At 41.1% G+C, this 21,964-nt stretch overlaps 1 protein-coding gene across 18 annotated transcripts in view; it reads right to left on the bottom strand.

Annotated features, from left to right (window-relative positions):
• cacna1g (calcium channel, voltage-dependent, T type, alpha 1G subunit) overlaps positions 1-21,005 on the bottom strand; it is a 247,626-nt gene extending 226,621 nt beyond the window's left edge. For 14 of the 18 annotated variants that reach the window (XM_065949274.1, XM_065949276.1, XM_065949271.1 and 11 more), the window contains exons 1-2: positions 20,263-20,985; positions 19,155-19,471 (exon numbers count right to left, since the gene is read on the bottom strand). In XM_065949274.1, coding sequence (XP_065805346.1) covers positions 19,155-19,464 — 310 coding nt within the window. In that variant the 5' untranslated portion in view covers positions 19,465-19,471; positions 20,263-20,985. Of the gene's footprint in view, positions 1-19,154; positions 19,472-20,262 lie in introns of all 18 variants that reach the window. The other 4 variants (XR_010664891.1, XM_065949287.1, XM_065949277.1 and 1 more) reach the window with 4 other exon arrangements.
• Between the last annotated feature and the right edge of the window lie 959 nt (positions 21,006-21,964).

The raw sequence follows: 21,964 nt of genomic DNA, 5'->3' as shown, positions 1-21,964 counted from the left end.
CTAATTCTCCCTCAGAAAATCAAGTCAAAGCAATTTTACTATAGTTGTAGAAATTAACACAACATATTTGCGGAGACAAAGAATGAAGATAAGATAATAGTAATGGGAACTCCAGCTATGTTAGTAAATCACATCATCATCGGCTTTAGGATTCAGCCAAATTTAAAAAAGCCCTTACCCATTATTAGTATGTACACAAACTGTACACCAAGTAAATGATTCAATGATTGCATAAAACCATGACATTTCCTGAATACCATCTCTAAACGTTTTGTTTTTTTATATAGAAAACCTTGACAAGACAAAAACAACACACTATTACACATTTGTAAGACCATTTTCGATTGTATCAAAATTGACATTATAGGAATTTCCTGTGATTCTGTCTTGTATTATTATCAAAGAAAAAAAGAAGAATGATAAAAGGAAACGGAAGGAGTCAGCTCATTTGACACTTAATTAGTGTAATTAGGAATATACTGAGACATTGGTTGAAGCAAATATAATACAGCTTAAAGGCTTTATATGCGATTTTTTGATACAGCAGATGTCGCCCTTGAGCACCAGCATGAAACCAAAACAACTTGCGCTGCATTGTTGTGTTAGCATGCTAATGCTAGTGATCTTTATTATGCTCGTATCTTCACACTGCATGTAAATTTACCCGAAATGAGTGTGATCTAGAAACACAGTTAAGCAGTGAGTACAGTATGTTATTCTTCTTTTCTCTAGTCGCTCAATTAAACAACTTTTATACATGAGGGGAGGAGTCAGCCGGCCGTCCCGGCGATGTAAACAAACTGAAGATATGACTCGGAAAACTCGGAAAACATCACAGACAGTGGGACTCGGGTGTTACACCCATTGCAGACAGTCATGACTCACAGAGTTATTTTCAGAGGATACATTTGATTTCTATTACATTTAAGTGTGAAAAATCGCATATAAAGCCTCAGCATATAGCAAGAAACATCCATCTGGATTGTACACAGAGACAGGGGTTCAGCATGTGAAGAGCTTTGAGGTTAAATCTTTCATAAACCTTCATGTCAGTCTGAGCAAAGTAATCTCTTGTACACACTACAGAGCAGCGCATCTCTCCTGCTGGATTGGCAGCTTCTTTGCAAAACCTTCTCAACCTTCTCCCGTATTAGCATCGGGAATACAGCCTCAGCATGTTCATACACTAGTTTGCATGCATTTTTATTCATCCGACCTCAGGTTCATTGGTTGTGTGTTAAGATTCAGCTCCAGGGAACGTGGGAGTGACATTTCTAATGTTTAAATTTACTCTGGAGGGTCATGGGAGCAAAGTCACTGAGTCATATAAAGTATGATACCATTGATACCGCGACATGACGAGTACCCTGGATTAAGAGTCAAAAAGCAGAATGAAACATGGCTGTCCGTTCATAATCATTTAAGCAAGCCAAAGAGGAAAGCTGTTACTGAATGAGTTAATCAAGTAGAACATTTAGAGATCAAGAAAGTGAATGTTGTACTAATTTTAAGAAAAGGTCGGCTTATACGCACATCACAATACAATACAATACAGGGCAAAACACAAACAGCAGAGAGAAGAAGAAGAGATCTCTGCACAAAGGTTTCAAATCATCACAATGTTTCAACTGTCCGACTTCTTCTTCAGGGGAAACATTATGTTTTTTGTTTTTTTTAATTATCACCTGAATTTTCAGACACCCAATGGCACAGAGCCTACCAAAGGTGTGATGATGTACACAAAAAAAATGTTTAATGCTGCCATATTATTTCAATCGTTTCTCCTAGAAACTTTGTTAACATAAGAAGTTGTAGTGACTACCAAGGTTTTTTTTTTTTAGATGGATAAATAACACATTACTGCAAAGAGGATGCAGGGTTGAGGTTTGAAAAAGCCTCAGCTAACATCCTGACGTGTCTTGAGTCACATGTTTTTCAACTGCTATGACAAACATTATCTGTCCTCCCCATTTTTTGTCAAGTCAAACCCAGCACAGTCAAGGTGGACGGCTGTTCAACATGAACATGTTTCCACCTGTTAAAAGGCAGTTTTTCATTGGCACTGTAACTTTGCTTAATGTTGCCAGGTGCTTTGTTTATGATGGATTAATGTTGGGTCTTTTCTGTAAAATGACTTGAGATTCACCTTGAGATGAATCCACACTCTACACATAAAGATTGATTGGTTGATATTTTTGCACACAATAATCTTTCGCTACTAAACACAAAAAAACATATATCTTAGGGCCTGATCGATATGTGTTGTCTGGTTTCTTTTAAGCAATATTACAACACTGTCTCTTAGTAGTAGCTGTGGTTGTAATAGATCTTTACAGGCAACATTAGACATTCAGTATCAGTATCAGTATGATAAGGTAACATCAATACTTTTTCTGTTAGTTAACAAATATTTCCATCCTTTCATCTGGAATATAAAAAAATAAAAAATAAAAATTTAAAGTCTTCAAATAAATGAAGTTTCACAATATGTTTTTATGCTTGACAAAATGCACCGTGATGTAGGAGCATGTCAGTATTAGCTTCCTTTCAGTGAAAACATTATCTTGCCCTTTCTCCAGAGCATGTTATACAATACACATGATGAAGCTCTAACACATCCATATAAGATGAGAGGTGCGACAGGCAATAACAATAACTGCATTTAAATGCACGGAGTGAGGAGCACCAGAGAGCAGCTTTTGTTTAACACACACAATCAAACATAAAGGATGAAGGCAAACAAGCCAAGCTCCCCTCAGAGACACAGGCGAACGCTTTTATTTATGAATTTAAGCTGTGTTTTTCTTAAAGAGGGAATTGGCGGCATGCCTCCACACATAGGGGAGTTAGGACCCAGAGGAGGACAGCCAGGGAACACTTTAAATTAGAAGCAGACCTCTCTCTCTCTCGCTCTCTCTCTCTTTCTCAAAAGACAAAGAGATGTGGAGGAAGGAAAGGGAGAGGAAAAAAGACAGAGGAGTCTGGAACTGGTTTCGTAGCCACATCTTGTAGGAAATCCTGAACAGAGCATGTTAACGAGGGACACCGAAACCATGAATGCCAAGGCACCCTCCCTGCATTGTGTGTGTGTGTGTGTGTGTGTGTGTGTGTGTGTGCGTAAACGTGTGTGAGTTTGGTGTGTGTATTACAAAGTAGATAGGCTAAATGAGCAAACGGAGCCACTACCAACAAATTAACAATGAAAACACACATAAATACTCTGCATCAAGGACTGACAACAACGCAACGCATAGAGACTGTTTAACACACCAACACTGAATTACACTTTGCACTAACAAGTACACGGAACTAGCTTGTTTCATGTAACTGACTAACACACATACAGGAAAACACACACACTTGAAACCCTCACACACCTCTCCGGGGACCAGACAGGGTTTCCCTCTCAGACTACATCTGCAAATTGTAGTTACCAAGGGGTGAATGCAAAACTCACACAAAAACACACAAGCCAACATACACACTCACATGCACACTACTGAGCAGCTAGACCTCCACATTTGCTTGTATAACAGGCCCAGCTATGCTATGTTGGCTGTATGAGGACAGAAACAGAACAGATCTTACATAATGGAGGGCAACAGTATGCACACTTGTTATAAACACATACTCTATGGGAAGGAAAAAAAAAAAAGGCAATGATAAAGTGTTGAATAAAAGAAAAATAATTATCAAGACAAAAGAGAATTACCTCGCTCACTTTCTCATCCACCATGTAGGATGGTCTGCACCCTCGGGTGGAGTACACACATTTTTCTCCCAGAAATGATATTGTCACAGTTATGAATGTGTGGGAGCCTCCGAATTCAATATGAGTGGTGGGGGAAGAAGGTTGAGTTGTTTGCATTAAGGTATCATTTGTATGTGTGTGGGGTGTGGGGATTGATGGCATATTCAAGTGAGCCTCTGTTGCCCTGTGAGTGACTGTGGAAGCTGGTGGGCTTTCAAGATATATAGAATTTTTTATTACTTTGTCTTACTTTTTTTTATTACCTCACAGTCTACGATTGAGTCACTAATCTGGCAAGACCTCATCTGAAGTAAAAAAAAAACCTGAGCAGTATTTCAAAAGGGCGGCTGTGGCTCAGTGGTAGAGTAGGTCTTCTCTGAAGGTTCGGGGTCAAGGATTTCTTTCATATCCCTGAGGGGCAATTTGCTTTACAGCCATTTAGTGTAAAAGCACTTTGAATGATAAGAAGACCAGATCTATGAGTCCAGGTGTATATTAAATGTTAGTTTAATCGTTTTTTGAATACAAGGTCCCTGAAGCTAGAACAGCTGATTGAGTACAGACTCTATTGGTGTTAATACTCAAAATAATAAATAGGTTTATTGCAGGAACTGCTGAGATGAATGAAACAACAAAACTTCAAATAATACAGAAATCACTTTCTTCAAGACCTCTTCACAGAGATGACTCTTTCATCGGGGGCCAAAGCACTGATCTATAATATTATTCTATAGATTACACCTGTTTCACCTGACCCTGTAACAGTCTTTAAATCTGGTAAGCCTCAGGCTCAGGAGACCTGAGCACATTTCCTCCACAACAGATCTTAGCACAGGTGCAGCTTAGGCTCGGTGCTTTCACAAAACGCTGCAGCCACTATCACCGAGTTACCCCTGAGACATTAAGCTCTAATGGCTGCGAAACTGTAAATGTCACAGTGATTTGGGCCAAGCACCAGGGGGAGAGATCCTAAAAGAGTGTGTGTGTGTGTGTGTGTGCGAGTCATGTCAGTACTACTGCTGGAGCAAAACGGATCGCACTGAAAGGGCACTGATGTGAAGCGGAGTAATTACAGAATGACAAAAGAAAGTACAAAGACGACATGCGCTCACATGACGATGATCACACACAGTTCTGTACATCAGCTGCACACAAGGAAACAGTTGCAGCTTTAGCACTGAAAATTATTTTAAGGGAAACTTTGGATCATGAAACAGAAGAAGACAACAGCGGGTTTCTCAATTCTATCAAGTAGCCACTCATTTTCAGCAAAACGACAACCTTTCCATGTCACATTTTTTCATCTAAAGCTTTTTTTTGAATCCATTTAATTCATTTATTTTTATTTCACAGGGACATTGCATGTTAATCAACATTTCTGTGAATAGGCCAGAATCTGCCCAAATTCTGTTGTATTAAGCTTACATGAGATACATCTGAAATGTAAATTTGGGAATTTGGGAATGTTTTTGGCTTGAGGTGATGAGGTAGTTAGTTCTAGTATTGATCATTGAGTATGATAAAAAGAGAAAAAAATAGATCAGCTTTGTCGTTCATTCCAACATAAGACTTTTGACTGTGATTGACACTTCAGAAGATTGAAAGGATTAGTACTACTGGATGTGCTTGGCAAATGTAATGCTGTCTTTTATAAGTTGCGGCATCAAGTGAATGGTAAATGGACTTGAGCTTGTATATTTCTTTTCTAGTCTTCTGACTACTCAAAGCACTTTTACACTGCAAGTCACACCGACACATTCACACCCTGATGACAGAGGCTGGTATGTAGTGAGACCATCAGAAGTAACTAATCCCATTCATACACATTCATACCCCGCCGATGAAGCAGCTGGAACAATTTGGGGTTGAGTGTCTTGCCCAAGGACACATCAGACATGTAGCTAATGGAGCTGGGGATCAAACCCTCGACCTTCCAGTTGAGAGATGTGACTATGCATCGAAGTGTGACGGCGAATACCAATTCCGTTACAGGCCTACATTAGGCATATATGACAAGATTAACAAAGACATAAATGGTATTACTTTTCTCTCAGGGTTTCCCAAAATCAATACAAACAGATGGTTCCTCACGGGAGATTGGCTCCCTTGCATGCCATAAAATTTAGAAATTGTTGTATTTTTTGGATTATATGAATTTGAGTCTGATTATGTGACCTGAAAAATATTTTCTATTTTAGAGGAAAAAGTGTGTGTTGGTCTGCACTTTTAATCTTTTTAAGATGGTTATTTTGTTTTTGTTGTCAATATAATTTAAGTTTGTTTTTTTTGTATTTTACAGCGAAAAAAGGGACGTTTCTGGATAAATCGGTTTAGACTTCATGTCTTTTGGAATATGAGATGAGGCCGAGGAAGCTGTGTCAGCACTGTAGAGATACAGTTCATCTGTGTAATAACGACAGTAAGCAAAAAATCTCGACGTGCTCATGTTTACAGCTTGTGTACGAGCAGACGAGCACACTATTAATCTGTTCCTCTGTAGCTCTGTATGCGTCCGACTCAAAGATGCAAAGCTTTGTAGCTGGCCGGGGGGAAGGTGTTCAGAGAGGATATGCCCGAACATGTGCTCATCAATACAGGGTTAAAAAAATCAGTCCATCCTTCCTTCTGCAGGACATTTCTCACTCACTGCAGGAGGATTGGACACAACAGACGTCCATAATGATGGAGAACAGTCTACCCCACTGTGCAGACATGGCTGGTAAAGTTCATTAAGTTCCACTAGGCCTCTCTTCTACCTGTGTTAACAGGAGAAAAAAAAAAAAAAAACAGGCGTACTGCACATGTTATGTCGAACCATGCAGTGAGCTTCAGGCACACTGTGGAACCAGAATACTAATTGAGGGGAAAGACCATCTTGCAATATGTTTTATGATTATTGCATGTGATATATACTGCATATATAGATGGGAAGGATTTATTAAAGACTGGCCCTAGGTGCAGGGAGGAAACTGACCTCGACATGTACATAGCATGAGCAGGCCACACATGCTGACAGATGTAGGCATCCCAACTTACACACACACACACACACACACACACACACACACACACACACAGAATCTCTTGCAAAGGATTAAAGGCCGACGGACATATCATGACTCTTACATAAGCTTCCCGCCTCCAGAGATATTTATATCCCTCGTTTGTTATCTATAATAAGACATCTCTCTCTTTTTTTTTTTCTCGCTCCTTTACCAGACTCCCCGGTCCTGCAGCGGGAAAATCCTGATTAGTGCCCTGATGACTTGACAGAGAGCGATTGAGAAAGAGATAGAGAGACAGAGAGGAAGGAGGAGAGGTGAGGAGAGGAACAAAAAAGTGCAGAACAAGACAGGAAAGATGTATTCCTGTACCTTTCTGGGTGTATCTGAATTATTGACCCTACTGGCAAGTCCACTGCATGCTTATTTGGCAGATAGTTACATTTCACACCCTACATGTAGTCTCTCAAAGACAAAAGAAGAGGGTTGAAGTATGTCTGTGTACAGTATGTGCTGGTACTGAGATAAGGCCAACAGTAAGGTCTGGTGTGTGTCCACGGCACCTGAGTCAAAAGTCCTATCAGACATGGAATCCCCTTCAGTAACTTATCAATGGCTCTAAAGAAAAACAAGCGGGAGCGGATGAGATGTCGTGTTAACAGGAAGGAGGACCTGAGGTTGGATTATGAATGTGTTAAAAATAAAGTCATAGGAGAGACTCAAAATACGATCCCCCTTTTTTAATCTAGTACATTCTCACATTCAGGACTAGCTGTAAGGTGGCATAATAATAAAAACTCACACATACAAAGAATGACAAATGACAAAGTATGTAGATTGCAGACTGGTCTCCTTTCTTCTCGAAGCTTGTGAGGAAAAGGAGAAAGAGAGGTTGCCATGGTGGAGGAAGCTGAGAAGCGATACGTCTGGAAATAAGGAAAGTATGCTGAGTCTGAACTATGTGTTGGAGTGAAGAATTTTTTTGGGAGGGGGGGAGCAGGGGAGTACGCTAAGAGGTGAAAGTAAAAGGAGTGAGGCCAGGGTTTATGTTAAAGGACAAAAACAACCACAGTGAGAGAGCTGAAGACAACTTCATTCAGGTACCCAGAGATATTTTGCTGTGTAACAGCTTGCCAACCCCCCACCCCTCCCTCCCCCTCCTCCTTTTTCTTCTGTACCCCCACCCCCTTCTGTTGCCACTCTATGCAGCCAAGCTAACGTCTTCTACACTAGCCTAATGAGAAAAAGCTGGTTGGAAAATCTTGGACTTAGTCCTACATAAACTTAGAGCCATCTCACGGAACAGCCCACAGAGCGAGGGGGGGGGGCTTAGAAAAGAGGAAGAAAAAAACATTGAAAGAAAGCGATATTAAAAAGAAATCAAAAAAGGTCCTTATTCCTTCTGTAACTCTAAAGTTTGTCCATTTATACATTTTTAGACAGAGTGAAATCTGTTGTTTCTAGGACCTTTTGGTCTGTTGTTTATACAAAGAACTCTTGAAGTGGTTTAGCTCTCATCTAAACGCTTTGTGCTTGATTTAGGTTAAAGGTTTTATTTTACTAATAAGGTTGTACTTATTGTGAATGATGTGATATGATAATGATGTAAAATGTTATTGAGGCACTGTCAACTAGCTTAACATTCAACCAGCTAACCAATCGCTACCTAACATCCAATAAACTCATTTGTAATTAACTGCATGTGACAGTGACAGAACTGTTTGGTTTTTTTTCACACATCCTTCATTTATAGGCCGTCCTTTGCATGTAATTGATATAAATTACTGACAAATGTGCAGTCTGGAGACAAATGACAAAATGGGGTACAGATACTGGTGCTAGAAAAGAACAAAACGATCATATCCGAATGACACCCAACACGCACTGTGAAGTGATTTTTATAGAGCCGCAGACACGTTCACAAAAAACAACACATCTGTAAATCTCTATCCTCCACCCTCTCAGTCTCACTACCTCAAATATGCGTTTTCCTTTGCTCTCACTCTCCTGCTTGTGCTTGTGTTAGCGAGCTAGCCTGTGGTTTTTACAGGATTCACATTATATGTGAACTAGGCCAGTGGAGTCAAGGGTTGGAAGAGCGCGACGCAGGCTCACAAGGGAGATGAAAACATGTCAAAGTTGGTCGCTGCTGCCTTGAACTCTTTCAGGGAAAACGCACAGTTTAAAGTTTTCAGAAATGTCCATAAAAGTTGTCTTTGTTTCATTCACATGAATGGAAGCAGGAACACAAAAACTTTAAAATGAGTCAAATCAAACAAAAATATCTAAAACATATCAACAAATTTATACACACAAAAAAAAAAACCTAATACATGCACACAAAGAAACGCACGGTGAGAACTCTTTCTGCTAATGTCTGGCAATCTACACTGGAGTTAGCAGTGTGCCTCTGAATCACTCTCACTGGATGTGTAGCAGTGTGCCACCATTCACAGACACACAAACACATAAGACAAAAGTTGGGCCGAGCACAAATACCAATAATTTAATTTAATAGCTCTAAAGCAGATTACTTAGAGAAACCAGCTTACATATATTATCAGAGGAGGCGTGATTGCTTTACCAGAGAGTTTTTATAAACTACAGCTTCCTAGCAGTCTCCAGACATTCAGATTCATTTAGTGCAGTACTCAGATGCATCACTTTCTGTCCAGAATAGGCAGCTGCTGATTTTCACTTTTCGGACTGGAACACAACTTAAATACACACTTAAATAATTTCAGTTCGTTCTGTGATTTTCAGTCAATTGTTATTTGGTTTTGTCTTGTTAATTTGTCTGTTTGCTTTGTCTTTTAGCCAATAGAGGAATGTGGGCCAAAAAACCTGCCGTTCCTCAAGTATCCATTGGCTTAGAAAAAACAGCTGATATCCATTTTCACCCAACTTGCCCATTTTGACAGCGAAAATGAAAATATTTACAGCCTGGTAAAAAGAAAAATGTTTTGGTCTGAATAGTTCCAGTCTGCATCGACAAACACTGTACAGGGGATGATTTTTTCAATAACCCCTCCGTATTCATTTTACCAAGTGGGCTGTTAAAGGCTGTTTGCCAGGAGGCTAAAGGCCCGCCTAGGCTCCAACTCTTTGCCTGTTAGGCGGTCGACCAAATGTTAGGTTGAGACATCATTTCCAATATGGAAATCGCCATTGTTGGGCTTTAAAATTGTGCCTCAGATACCAAGTGCTTGCTTTACTAACACTACGTCCATACTTTATACAGCCTTTGGAGTTTAACAGAATCATTTTGGGAAGGCTATGGGCTTCACCATCATGATGTTTGCAGCCCAAAGCAAATAAAGAAAGAAAAAATGCTTTTTAAATCGATACTATTATTTCATTTTTTATCATTATTGGGTTTTATATACTACAACAAAAGGCTCTCCATCCCAGAGGTTGCTGGTTTTATCAGAGTGAGTGGCTGAGGCTTCAGATTTAGTGTGGCAGTCCACTGATTGGAAGTGACAGACTCCTGATTGAGTATGTGTATATGTCCATATTCTTTTTATGTAGCCACTATAACAAAATCTCCTTGACTTGAAGCAGCAGGCCCTGAGTTTTGGGGGAATGCATTCCCTCTATTATGGACACTAAACTTCAATCTCAGTATTTTTCTGTTTGGTCTGACTGATGAGGATTAGTAAAACATACATCCCATTGAACTAAATGGACATTTTCCATGTAGAATATCTAAACTCGTTAAAACAGACTTGAATAAACCTAACAGTTGAAATGCTTCTATATAATTTCATTTCTACTTTTATTTTTGTAGGAGAGGATTTATTTAGAAACATCTGCGTCTGCAGCAACAATTGGAAGAAGATGCTTAATGCAGCAGTGTTTTTTTTTTTTGTTTGTTTAAATAAAAGACATGTCTCAGCTGGACTGATTGATTTCTGATGTCGGATCTGTGGTGTGTAACAATGAAACACCCTCAGTGCACCGAAGAAAGGGTGTTTCACAGAAAAACTGTCCAAACTCCATGACAGAGACGCGAAATGATTTAATAAGCATACTATAGACAAATAGGTCGCTGAGCATAAAGAAGGATTTATTTGTGCCTATTCTGTTTAACAACTTACACACTGCTCTTCATTACAAATAGACCTCATACTGAGACATCTACTAACACCTTATTGCAGTCTGAGCTTTAGTTCAGTCGCTCTCCTGCCTGCTCTGTCTGATTGTCACTCTTGTTATTCATCAATAATTGGCACTTACAACCCAGCAGTGGCTGAATAACTGAGTTTCTCTCTCTCACACACACACACACACACACACACACACACACACACACACACACACACACACACACACACACACACACCGTATTGTGTCAGGAGGGTTTCAGGAGTTTGGCATTGCTAGTGAACTAATCCGTCACCGTCCGTCAATGAATCAGTGTTTGGAAAGGGTTCAACACATTATGCTAAAAGAACCTTGACTTTATTCAAACCACCTTGGTGCCTGAGAGCGAGAGTTGCCTGTACACATGACAGATGTCAGTTTAGGTTTTAGGACACACACATTAGTGCTGCAGGAAGCCCATAAAACATCATTGCAATGATTCTTGTAATTATTGCAACTGGTATTTAAATAAGGTATTTAGTAAACATTTATTTACTTTCGTCTGAGGCAAGGGGAGCAAAATCTTAGTGACTAACAGTGAAAAATCCCTACCAACCTACAATAAATACTGAGTGTACAACAGATTTTCTAACACAATAACAAATCTCGACACCCACACCCCTGCGTGAATACAAGCTACAGTCAGAACTCGATGTTTTTACCAGAGCTTTCACTACAGAGTCTAGTGAGCTTACAGAAAGTCTTATTGGATAGTTATGTGTTGTCCCCATTTCCCCTGTTCACATCTCAGCTTCTTACTGATTTGCTACATTTCCCAAATCCTACAAGGATGCAGCTAAGCCAATTACTCACGGGTTAAACATTTTAGTGCAAAGAACAAAAGCAACATTTTTCAATTTGCGAAAGGAAATCTCAACCCAAGTTTTCACTGCATTGATCAAATGAACATTTGTAATAGGAACAGGGTATAGACTTTGTGATTTGAACACCTTTCAGCTCATTGTTTTTGGGTTTTTGTTCTCTGTCCTAGTCTCACTGTTTTGACAAGCTTCATTTACACTTTATTTTTAAACCAAAAATCTCATGGGTCACCAAAGCCAAACGAAGATCAAACATCCAAAATGAGCTCCAGAAGGTTTCCATTTTGGATACAATATGCAAGAGTCCTCTGTTTAATCAACTTTTTTTCCAAAATGTTCTCCGATGGATAAAAGATGCACCATCCCAGGATTAGCCTAAAACAATGAGTGACTGGGGGAGTTTTACTAAAATCCAACACATAATCAGCAAGGCTTCTTTTATCCCTTTGTTTTTTAAAAATGTTTTGTCTTTGTGCGTTGCTTGATGTGACAGCTGACAGGATATGTTAACAGGAGAGAGAGTGGGTTGCACAAACATCACAGGGCCATGGCTGGTAGTCAAACCTGCGACCGATAAGGTGATGACTTTATCCACTGTATGTGGGACGCCTGCGCTACCAACTGAGTTTAAGCAGCAGCTCCATCAGAGAGGCTCCTGATTGGTCAATGATACTTACATCGCTTTCATCACATCCATCCACTTGAAATGTAACAGTAAAAGTTGGTTTTTTTTTTAAAGTCTGCGTTTGATGTTAAATTCACCTGTTCAATTTTAATATGATTGTGTGTGCAGCTCATAAAAGTACACACAAAATACATACACACACACACACACACACACACACACACACACACACACACACACACAGACACACACAGAGACAGACACACATCCCTTGCGGCCAGCATTCTACATGCAAAATACATGCAAGTCACATCACATGCTCAGTGAGACACATGAATCACAGACTGAAGTCCCAACGACTCTCTGACACAAACTCCACACACACACACACACACACACACACACACACACACACACACACACACACACACACACACAAACACACACACACACACACACACACACACACACACACACACAAAGCCTTGCGTGGATAAGTAAATGAATACTTCATCAAGCATGATCTTTCAGTGCCTAAGCAGAGTTCACGACAGACTCGCAGTGAGTTAAAGAGAACGTACAGATTGAGTTCACATCGAGAGTATGAGAGATGTACACACACCCCACACTGACAGAGTGCATGTTTTAAAGTGTAGACCCGTAAAGACACACACACACCTATGATAGAAGTTCTGATGGAATTTGCAATGAGGATCAAAACTGCAAGATGCAGGAAATGTCTGATGTTCTTATAGCAAGTGGGAGAGTGGGGAAAGGGTGAGGGAGTAGAGGGAAAATATGTAAGTCAAGTTGGTGACGGGTACAGACCTACTTTTTCACCTCTTAAAAGATGCTCTCTAAAAGCACTCGACTCTACTACTGAGACGTTTACTCCCATCTTCCTTTTTTTCCCCAATATTTTTTTCTTTTGTTTTATTTTGTCTTCTGTTTTTGGAGTTGGAGATGGCATACACACACATCCCCTCTCACTCTCCAGCCAAAGGCTTTTAACTCAAGAGAAAGAAGAAAAAAGCAAGGTATCCAGAAGAAAAAAATAAGCACAGGAGGAGGAGGTGGGGGTGAGAGGAGAAAAGGTGATGGTTAGTGTAGGATTTATTTCCTGCCTTGAGAAAGTATTTGCTCATTATTTGAGGAATCAGAGCAACGAGCAACAGATGAGAAAGTCTGTTTTTTTGCTCAGGAAAAGAGCAAGAGCTAAATAGTAGAAAACGGGAATCAGTCGCTTCTTTAAACAAGAATCCCCTCCAATCCCCGGAGCAGAAGTGGTTTGTCTGTCATCCAATGAGGCAATTTCATTGAGATGACAAAAGCCTAGCCTGACCAGGTGCCCTCCCTCACCGTTCTGAGCCATGTAATCCTCTAAAATCAGTGTAAGCAAAAGATAGAGAGTGCTGGACGCATTCCCAAACTCCCCTCCTCTTCCTCCGTCTTGGCACAACATCCACCTCCCCGCCAGAGAGGAGACACCTACGGGAGTCCTGTGGAAGTGTGTGTGTGTGTGCGTTTATGCATGTGTGCTGCTTACACAACCCCACTCACACAAAAGCCTTCACTCTCTATCGTGCTCAGATTCTGCAGGAATCATTAGCAAAACCAGCAGAGGGGATTTCACACAGGCAATGTGCCGGGCAAAACATCACTCAGAGCATACACCCCAGGGGTCTTCAATTAGACCCTAAATACCTCAGCAAGTATCCAGGGGTCCTAATTACTTCAGACTGCTGAAAAGGGCCGCGGGCCTCTTCAGGCCGAGGGCTTACCGAGGATATGCCTGTTTAGAATAGATTCTGGCCCTGAGATCAGTCGGGTTTTCCTGTGTTGTTTTTCGCTCTGCAACATCAGACAGAGGAAGCAGTCTCAGTGCATCGGAGCTAGGCCAGTGCTGACTGCTGGTGGTGAGCTGGGGTTGTATTTATAGCAGGAGGAGAGGGAGACTACTGCAGGATTTATTCTACTACTACCATAAAGCAAAGAGAGAAAGCGGCTGAGAAGGGCCACTGATAAAGACAGCAAGGACATCACAAGCCATTTTCACACAAGCACTGCTAAATATTTCTCACACCTCACAGAAGGGGACTTTCCCTGTTGTACGGGGGACAGGGGGGGTGTCTCAGGAGGTAGTACGTGATGTAAAAAGAACAGCGTGGAAGCTGCAGACAAAGCAACAGCTTCTGATGCTATGATGACAACGTTATGTTTGGTTTGACATATTTGCAATAGCCACAAAAAAAAAAGCAGAGACGAACATTTGAACAGCATCATGTAACAATTTTATGACATGCATGGAGATTGCTTCCCTTGAATACATACAGCACAGTCTATGGTTGTGCGCCAGTCGCAAGGATATATAAACGTGATTACCCATGCATTCAGGGGGGACTTTTCCTGAATATTTCCTGCTGCGCTTTCATACGAGCTCACACCAATTTCACACAGAAAAAAATCGTCTAAAGGGCTAGCAGAAAAAAAGTCATGGTCAAGTCAGAGGGAAAGATGTGGCTGTTTGTGTTCACACATACAGAGCTCTTCTCCCACGACTTCAGAAAGATTTCAGCAGTTTTGTGCATTGGAGAAAAACGCCAAAAAGTGATGTTGACTACTTTTTTTTTTGCAAGTTACCTGGCCTGCATGATCAGGATGCAAAGAGGTTGGATTGTGTTTTGGATGTAGCGTGGATCAAACCAATCAAGAGTGTCAGCTCTCGCTCACTGCGCTCCAGGCTGGCGATTTTATATTTACATGGCAAATGTCTGTCTTTATTTTCAAATAAACCAAACTCTGACCGGCTCATTTAACTTCTCTCCTTTCATTATGCCCCTCAACATGCAGAACAAAGACAGGACACTTGGAAGTGATTTCATGGCAATATAACGATCAGGGCCTTCATGAACATTTCCACATGAGGCACAAAAGCATATCCTCATTCAATCCTTTAATTACCCAGACACGCTGACAGGAGCGGACAGGATCTATAGTGACTAATGTTCTGTGTCCTCAACATCAAATAAAGGTAGGCTGCAAACATTTATTTACTTATTTGACCTGCTGGAATCCTTGGCTATATTCTCTAATGAGTCTATAATGGACACTGCACAGTCTTCAATAATATCTGTGGGCCCGATTGTCGATGGCACTCATAGTTATGTACGAGACTTACTTAATCCAACTCTCAGATGCATGAGGAAACGTGAGTACGTATGTTTCTTGTTGTATTAGACAATACAGAAAAAGGATTCTCTAGGTGAAGCAGGCATCTAAGACGTAGCAGTGAGCGTTTCATTGTAGTCTGACATCATCAGATCAGAATAACAAGAATAACATCAGACAGGGAAACAGAAGCTTGCAGACTCTCCGCCCTCTGTCCCATTAAATGTACCAGCAAATACAAAAATAATACTTAACTAAGTAGTGCTGTGCTTTCCCGTGTGTCTAGCAGGTAGAGTGAAAGTCTGCTGTGAACTCATTCATGTATGCCCATCTTTCTCACGCGCCAAAATCAGGAATTTACCGCGCCACAGACTTTACATGTTAGACCAGGTCTCAAAGTCGATTTGTGAGTCCTCAAAGCAGAACGAGCCAGCAATGCGTCAGACAACACTTCATTTTAGGTCAAACACACCCCTGGGTGCAAACAGGGGCACAAGTCAATTTGCTTTACACAATGTGGGCGCTGGGTGAGAAAATGGCAAACTGAATCAGGTGGAAAATAAGAAGAAACACCGGCGCAGCACACAAAGATGCTTCGTGGTAAGACAAAGCCTTAAGAGTTACAATGTTAGTAAAATATACATCTGCTCTCTGGCAACAGAGCATTGGAGCATACACAGTTACAAGCACGCGCACGCGCACGCACGCACACACACACACACACACACACACACAAAGGGAAAAGAAATAGATCAATGTCAGTAATGATATGATGCATTACAGAAGCAGTGACCTTTCCCTTAATCGCTACAGATAGACATGAAAGGGCATAAGAGAATATAATCCCTACGGCCCTGCGGATGCATGTCATCACACATACAGAGACACACGTAATCATCATTACCCAGCCGACTTCCAATACTTTCAAATCCTCATTCCACTTCATAGGAGGTTCTGGCAGATTCAAGTCGAACCACACACACAATTTGATTTTGAAATAATCAGCTGTCATCTGAGGAGTGTAAGGCAGGATGGAGCTCATACCAGGTTCCATTCACTAAATGAAAGTACAAATCAGAGAAGACTAACTCTAGTGCAATCTTCTTACATTCAGTACAGATGTTGGCATATACCCAAAGCTGAGTGTTCAATTCTTCTAATCTCTTTGCAGCTAAAATGACAATAGGTGCAAGTGTCTATTTTGACAGAGTTCGAGCTTCAGCCAGCGACAGGCTGATGGAAGCATTAACGTAGGTCTATAATCCCCATTTTAAGAAACCATTAACCCAATGCTTAAATCTCAGCCTTAAAATGATGAATGGGTATAAATATGTGATTTATTCATTTATTGCTAATTTCATGAAGGACAAGCTAAAAATTCACTAAATGGAGCCATGAATGTTATAAATGTTTCAAAAGTTATCCTCATCATGAAATGATCTCTAATTATTGACTACTACTATAAGACAGTACAGTATCTTCCTGACTGAGTAGCAGACATGACTTTACTCCATACAAAACAAGGGTAACACTTTTGTTTTCCTTGAGTGAAGGAACTAAGACGCCCTCCAGTCAGTCAAGTCCTAAAATGAAATGATAAAAACTCCTTTAAGCTTCAGCCCTGCAGGGTGCAAAATGAGATGGGCGGGCCATGGTGCATGCTGAAATCTGACTGGTTAGTGTCCATTTCTTTAGATTTAGGACTGAAACAACTTTAGCGAGACGTTGAGTGACTGTAATGAGCTTTTCTTTTTTTATCTTTTCTGACATTTAAAAATATTACTGTTCATTTCGATGTAACCTTGTAGAAATCAATAAAAACAATCACTGCAGCTCCGACTGTGTCCTTTTCATTGCTTTCACTCAGTACGCCCTGTGATACTTGGTAATTAAATAATTGAATAAACACAACATAATATTTATACTATTATGCAATTTTTCAAGAAACTAATTACACATGCTATTATTAAATGGAACAGATATCATCTATCAGTGATTAGTGGCTGGCAATACAACTGGATTCTTTGAATGTATCATTTTGCAAACATTTTTACATTTCCATAACTACATGTGAAATGATCGGAAGTTGAGTCATGAAAATATATATTATAATATATATTAGTTTAACAATCTATTCTAATTTCACCAGCAGATCAAATCTAAAGGCAATTGGTCCAATTCAAATAGCACTAATGCTGGGGTCCCAGAGGGAGGTCTGTGAAATAAACCAGTTTGAGAACCCCTGACTTGACTGATATTATCAAGCGCTGCTCTGATCCCTTAGGAGCCACAAGGGACTCATCTGCCCCTGTTGCTAAGAAAGTCTATTTGTAAGACCTTTAAAGATTTGGCATTTACAGACATGGAAATTAGCAGTGAGTCGATGGGAGACTAAGGCAGCGTAAAGATAGGAAGAAAAATTAAAGGAGGACAACAGAAGAAAATGAAACAGGGGGCTAACAGGATGACAACTGTGAGCAGCATCTCGGACAACGTTTCCCAGGGGGGAACTGGAGGACACGCCCACTTAGCATCTCAATTAAAACAGTGACAAATGAGAACTAGGGGCTTGGGGATAGGATGTAAAGTAAAAGACAAGGCAAAATGGATGGATGGATGAATGAAGGAGGGCTGAGGCATAGGAGAAAGGCAGACAGGGTAGAGAGGAGTAGAGGTAATCTAACTGACATAAACACACACACATATACACAAACACACACTCATATACACAAACACACACTGCACCCACAAGACAACAACAAAGGCTGAAAAGTGAAGCAGAGCGATATCAGCCAAGGAAAGAATCATTCCAATAGCTTCCTCACATCTAGAAATCAAATTACAAATGTATGTTGCCAAGACAGAAAGAAGAAGAAAGAAAGAAAGAAAGAAAGAAAGAAAAAGTCTTGACATAAAGAAAAGAGTCTCAAGAGAAGTGAATCTGTGCAGGCCTATACAAGTATGAATCAATAACACATTTAACAGGCAGGGATGATTCAATAAGGCTCTGTGACTTGAATAGACTCCACCCTTCTGCACCTCTCCACCCTGAAGGAAAGGCCAGCACTCAATAAAAAGCCACTCCAGGTGTGTATCAATAAACTAATTATAGCACGCAGCCCCTCACTGTAAGCCCAGTCAGTCGATGTCAACAGATCCATCACTTGCATGTGTTATGAATAATCGATCGGAAGCTAACACCAGCTCAGAGGAATCAGAGCATGACATGTGAACAGTAATCTGGAAAGCGTGGGACTGAGGTGCAAAACACACAAACACATGCAGTGTCAGGTGACTGGATGTGGCCCCAACTCGCACTGAATTTATATTCAGTTCAATTCAAATAAGTGAATTTATTGCCTCATATTAAGTCTTTTTTTTAATCACACTTTGTCATGAAGCTCCACTACTCTGTGCACACAAAAGGAATAAAAGGTTGATCAATTCAGACGCATAAATTCATGTCTGTCAAAACATGGGCTTCTAAGCGGGACATGTGCTCACTTTATGATGTCACGTTAATGTGGTCATAAAATGCAACCCAGAGGTCAACTGGAAAGCTGCACAGACACGGTGATATCTCTTACCTGCCACGGTTGCACATGACCAGATTCCTAGCACAAAAGTATCAAAAGGATATGGATTGCAGACCATCTTGAGACACCAACTCCGAGGCCTGGTCGTTTGTTTCATGTAGAAGAAGACCACAGGGGCCAGGGTGGGGTATGGCAGGCTCTCCTCGCCGCTCGCCGACCCTTCCTCCCCAGCTGTAGAGATTCCATCAGGCGCCGGGGACGCTGGCTCCACCACTACATCGGCACGCTCCCCGCCTCCTATCCCAACCCCGGACAGGTCATTTAGCCGGATGAAAGTCCTCGGCAGAGAGGAGCGACCCTCTGAGTCCCTGGCATCAGGGACCCCGGAGAGATTTCCCCCATCCTCAGCCATCATTCACCTCCTGCAAGCAGTAAACATATGGTCAATTGACTGCATAGTGTCCTTCTATTGTCTTTTGACTGCTTAACAAAGTAAATCCCCCCCCCCCCTCTCTCTCTCTCTCTCTCTCACACACACACAAGCACCAGACACAGCTTCTGGTTCAGTATACTTTTCCACATGGAGCCCGGAATCACAGAACCTGTCTCTAGATTATTGATGATTACTCGATTATTCTACCTCCTGAGCAGCAGCCACCCTCATACCATGAAAAATCATGGACGTGCTCAAGTGTCTGCAGCAGCCCAAGAAGAGCACCTTCTTTTGATTTACAAATATATGTATTCATCAAAATGGATTGATTCGATTCTAAAATTAAATGAAATTAATCGATTTTGCCTCCATAAGTAAAAAAAAAAACAACAACAACATATTCTTATAATCTTAAATCTATATGATGTAGGAAGAGGCATCAGTAGGGAGCCCTGTGGTGGTGGATGGGTTATTTTAAGAAAAACTGCGCACAGCTCAATGACAAATTATTTCTGGAAAAAGAAATCAAAAGATGAGAGCGTACCTGACATTTTTCGGATGGATACAGAAAATAAAGTATGTTTGTATCATAGGATGTGAAATTAAAGACTTTTATTAGGGACTCGCATTCCTTTTCCTAAAAAAACAATCACCAAATCACTCTCTCCACAATCAACAGAATATTGTTTTGAGTTGTTTCTTAACTTCAGCTTCATTACTAACACATTTTTTGTGTATTTTCGACAGTTTGTTCTAAGAGCATCTTGTACAATTTATTACCTGTAATGGACTCGCTAGATGTGCCCAAAGCGCGCTCAGTCATCGCATGATCAGTGTTTGTCGTGGCTGTAAAGTCCACATCAGCTTGAAGAAGGAGCCCGGCTGCTTGAATGGGGAGACAGAGTCGCAGGTTGAGGAGAAGATTTGAGAGGGGTCCTCGGGGTTCGGTGCGTCTGGTGGTGACTTTCCAGGTGGTGCGCTGTTGCGCGGGTCCGTCTGAACAGACACGCTGCTCCCAGGCCCCGGTCTCCTCTGTTGAAACCTCTCTAGGGGCCTCACCAAACCTTCAAAACCATACCCCCTAGATATAAAAAAGGACCGAGTGATGCGTCTACTTTTGCAGCGTTCCGCCTCCTAGAATATAGGCAATGCGCCGCGCAAAAAAAAAAACTTCTTATGTTTCCCTCTCCTCAGAGCTGATGGCCAAAGCCTTAAAAGGAGAAATGACAAAACTGAGTATTATTTTTTTCCGTTTTCCTCCGGTGTTTACCCTTTCGAAATTAAGTATCCAGTACTTTTGTTGCATCCACAGGCGGTTTTCATATCCCGCATCAGCGCTTTAAAGATCCATGGAGATGCTGCATCCTGCCGCTGAGAGCAGAAGACGACACTGAGACCACCTCTGATATTTTCTAAATATCACAAACACCACCTCTCTCCATTGTTGCATGTATAAACGACCGGGCGCTCCTGCTCGCACTCTTTTCTTCTCCACACTGTATTCGGTAGGTTCCGTCCATCAGTACAGCTCTCACAGCTGGATGGGGGATCCTAACTTCTCACTCCCCGCCCTGCGAGCGCCCGCTCTGCACCAATCAAGGCGCGACCTGACTCCAATCTCCCTCCTCATTCGTTGAGCTAAATGTCAGTGTCAGTTTTACAGCGGGAAGGAGGGGTGAAACAGCTGGACTCTTAATGTCAACTGTCGGCCAATAAGAAGAGAGGGAGCGACGGTATCAAGAAGCGCAGCTTTGTGATTGGTGTAAAGCTTAATTAAGTTTGAGGGTAAAAGTTCGCAGACCAATTAACAGATGGTAAAAAGTTAGTGGTTTTAAGTCACAGAAAAATCTTAAAAATGAAAAGGGAAGTTTTTCATTTTAATGTAAACATAAAAACTGCAATTCATTATTAAGATGTCAAAAATATTAAATAATTTATTTATTTAGGAAGCTTTAGGGAGCTATCAGCTCTGGATGCTTGCTCTGGTATGTTTGCTGGTGGCCACTAGAGGAAGATGTTTCCTTGACTTATCTGCCTCTATCTCTCTCGCTCTCAGACATACATCCACACACACAAACACACACGCACGCTCACACACACACACACCCACACCCACACACACACACACACACACACACACACACACACACACAAAAGCACCATAGGCACACTCCACAGACAGTTCAGCAGCTTTAGTGAGTATTTCAGCCTGAGGCAGAGCACAGAGTTGATTCTGCTGGGTTCTTAGTGTCACAGTCTCTGAATCACAATGCTGGCCACCATTGCACCTCTATTTCTTGTTTTTAAGGACCCTACAACCCTTTTTAACATACACATACAGCCTCAGCACAAGCACAAAAGCAGCTGAATACTTTTTTTCATTACAGTGTATGACCATTGATCCGGGAAGAGGAGAAAATCAATATAAAGGACCAATTTCTTCTTCTAAGCACCTGCCACAGCTAGCGCATCTGCAGAAGCA

Source organism: Labrus bergylta, chromosome 21 (genome assembly GCF_963930695.1).
Source record: "Labrus bergylta chromosome 21, fLabBer1.1, whole genome shotgun sequence".
In the NCBI taxonomy this organism is placed as follows: domain Eukaryota; kingdom Metazoa; phylum Chordata; class Actinopteri; order Labriformes; family Labridae; genus Labrus; species Labrus bergylta.
Note: the sequence above shows the minus strand (reverse complement) of the source record. Positions and strands in the feature narration are given on the sequence as shown.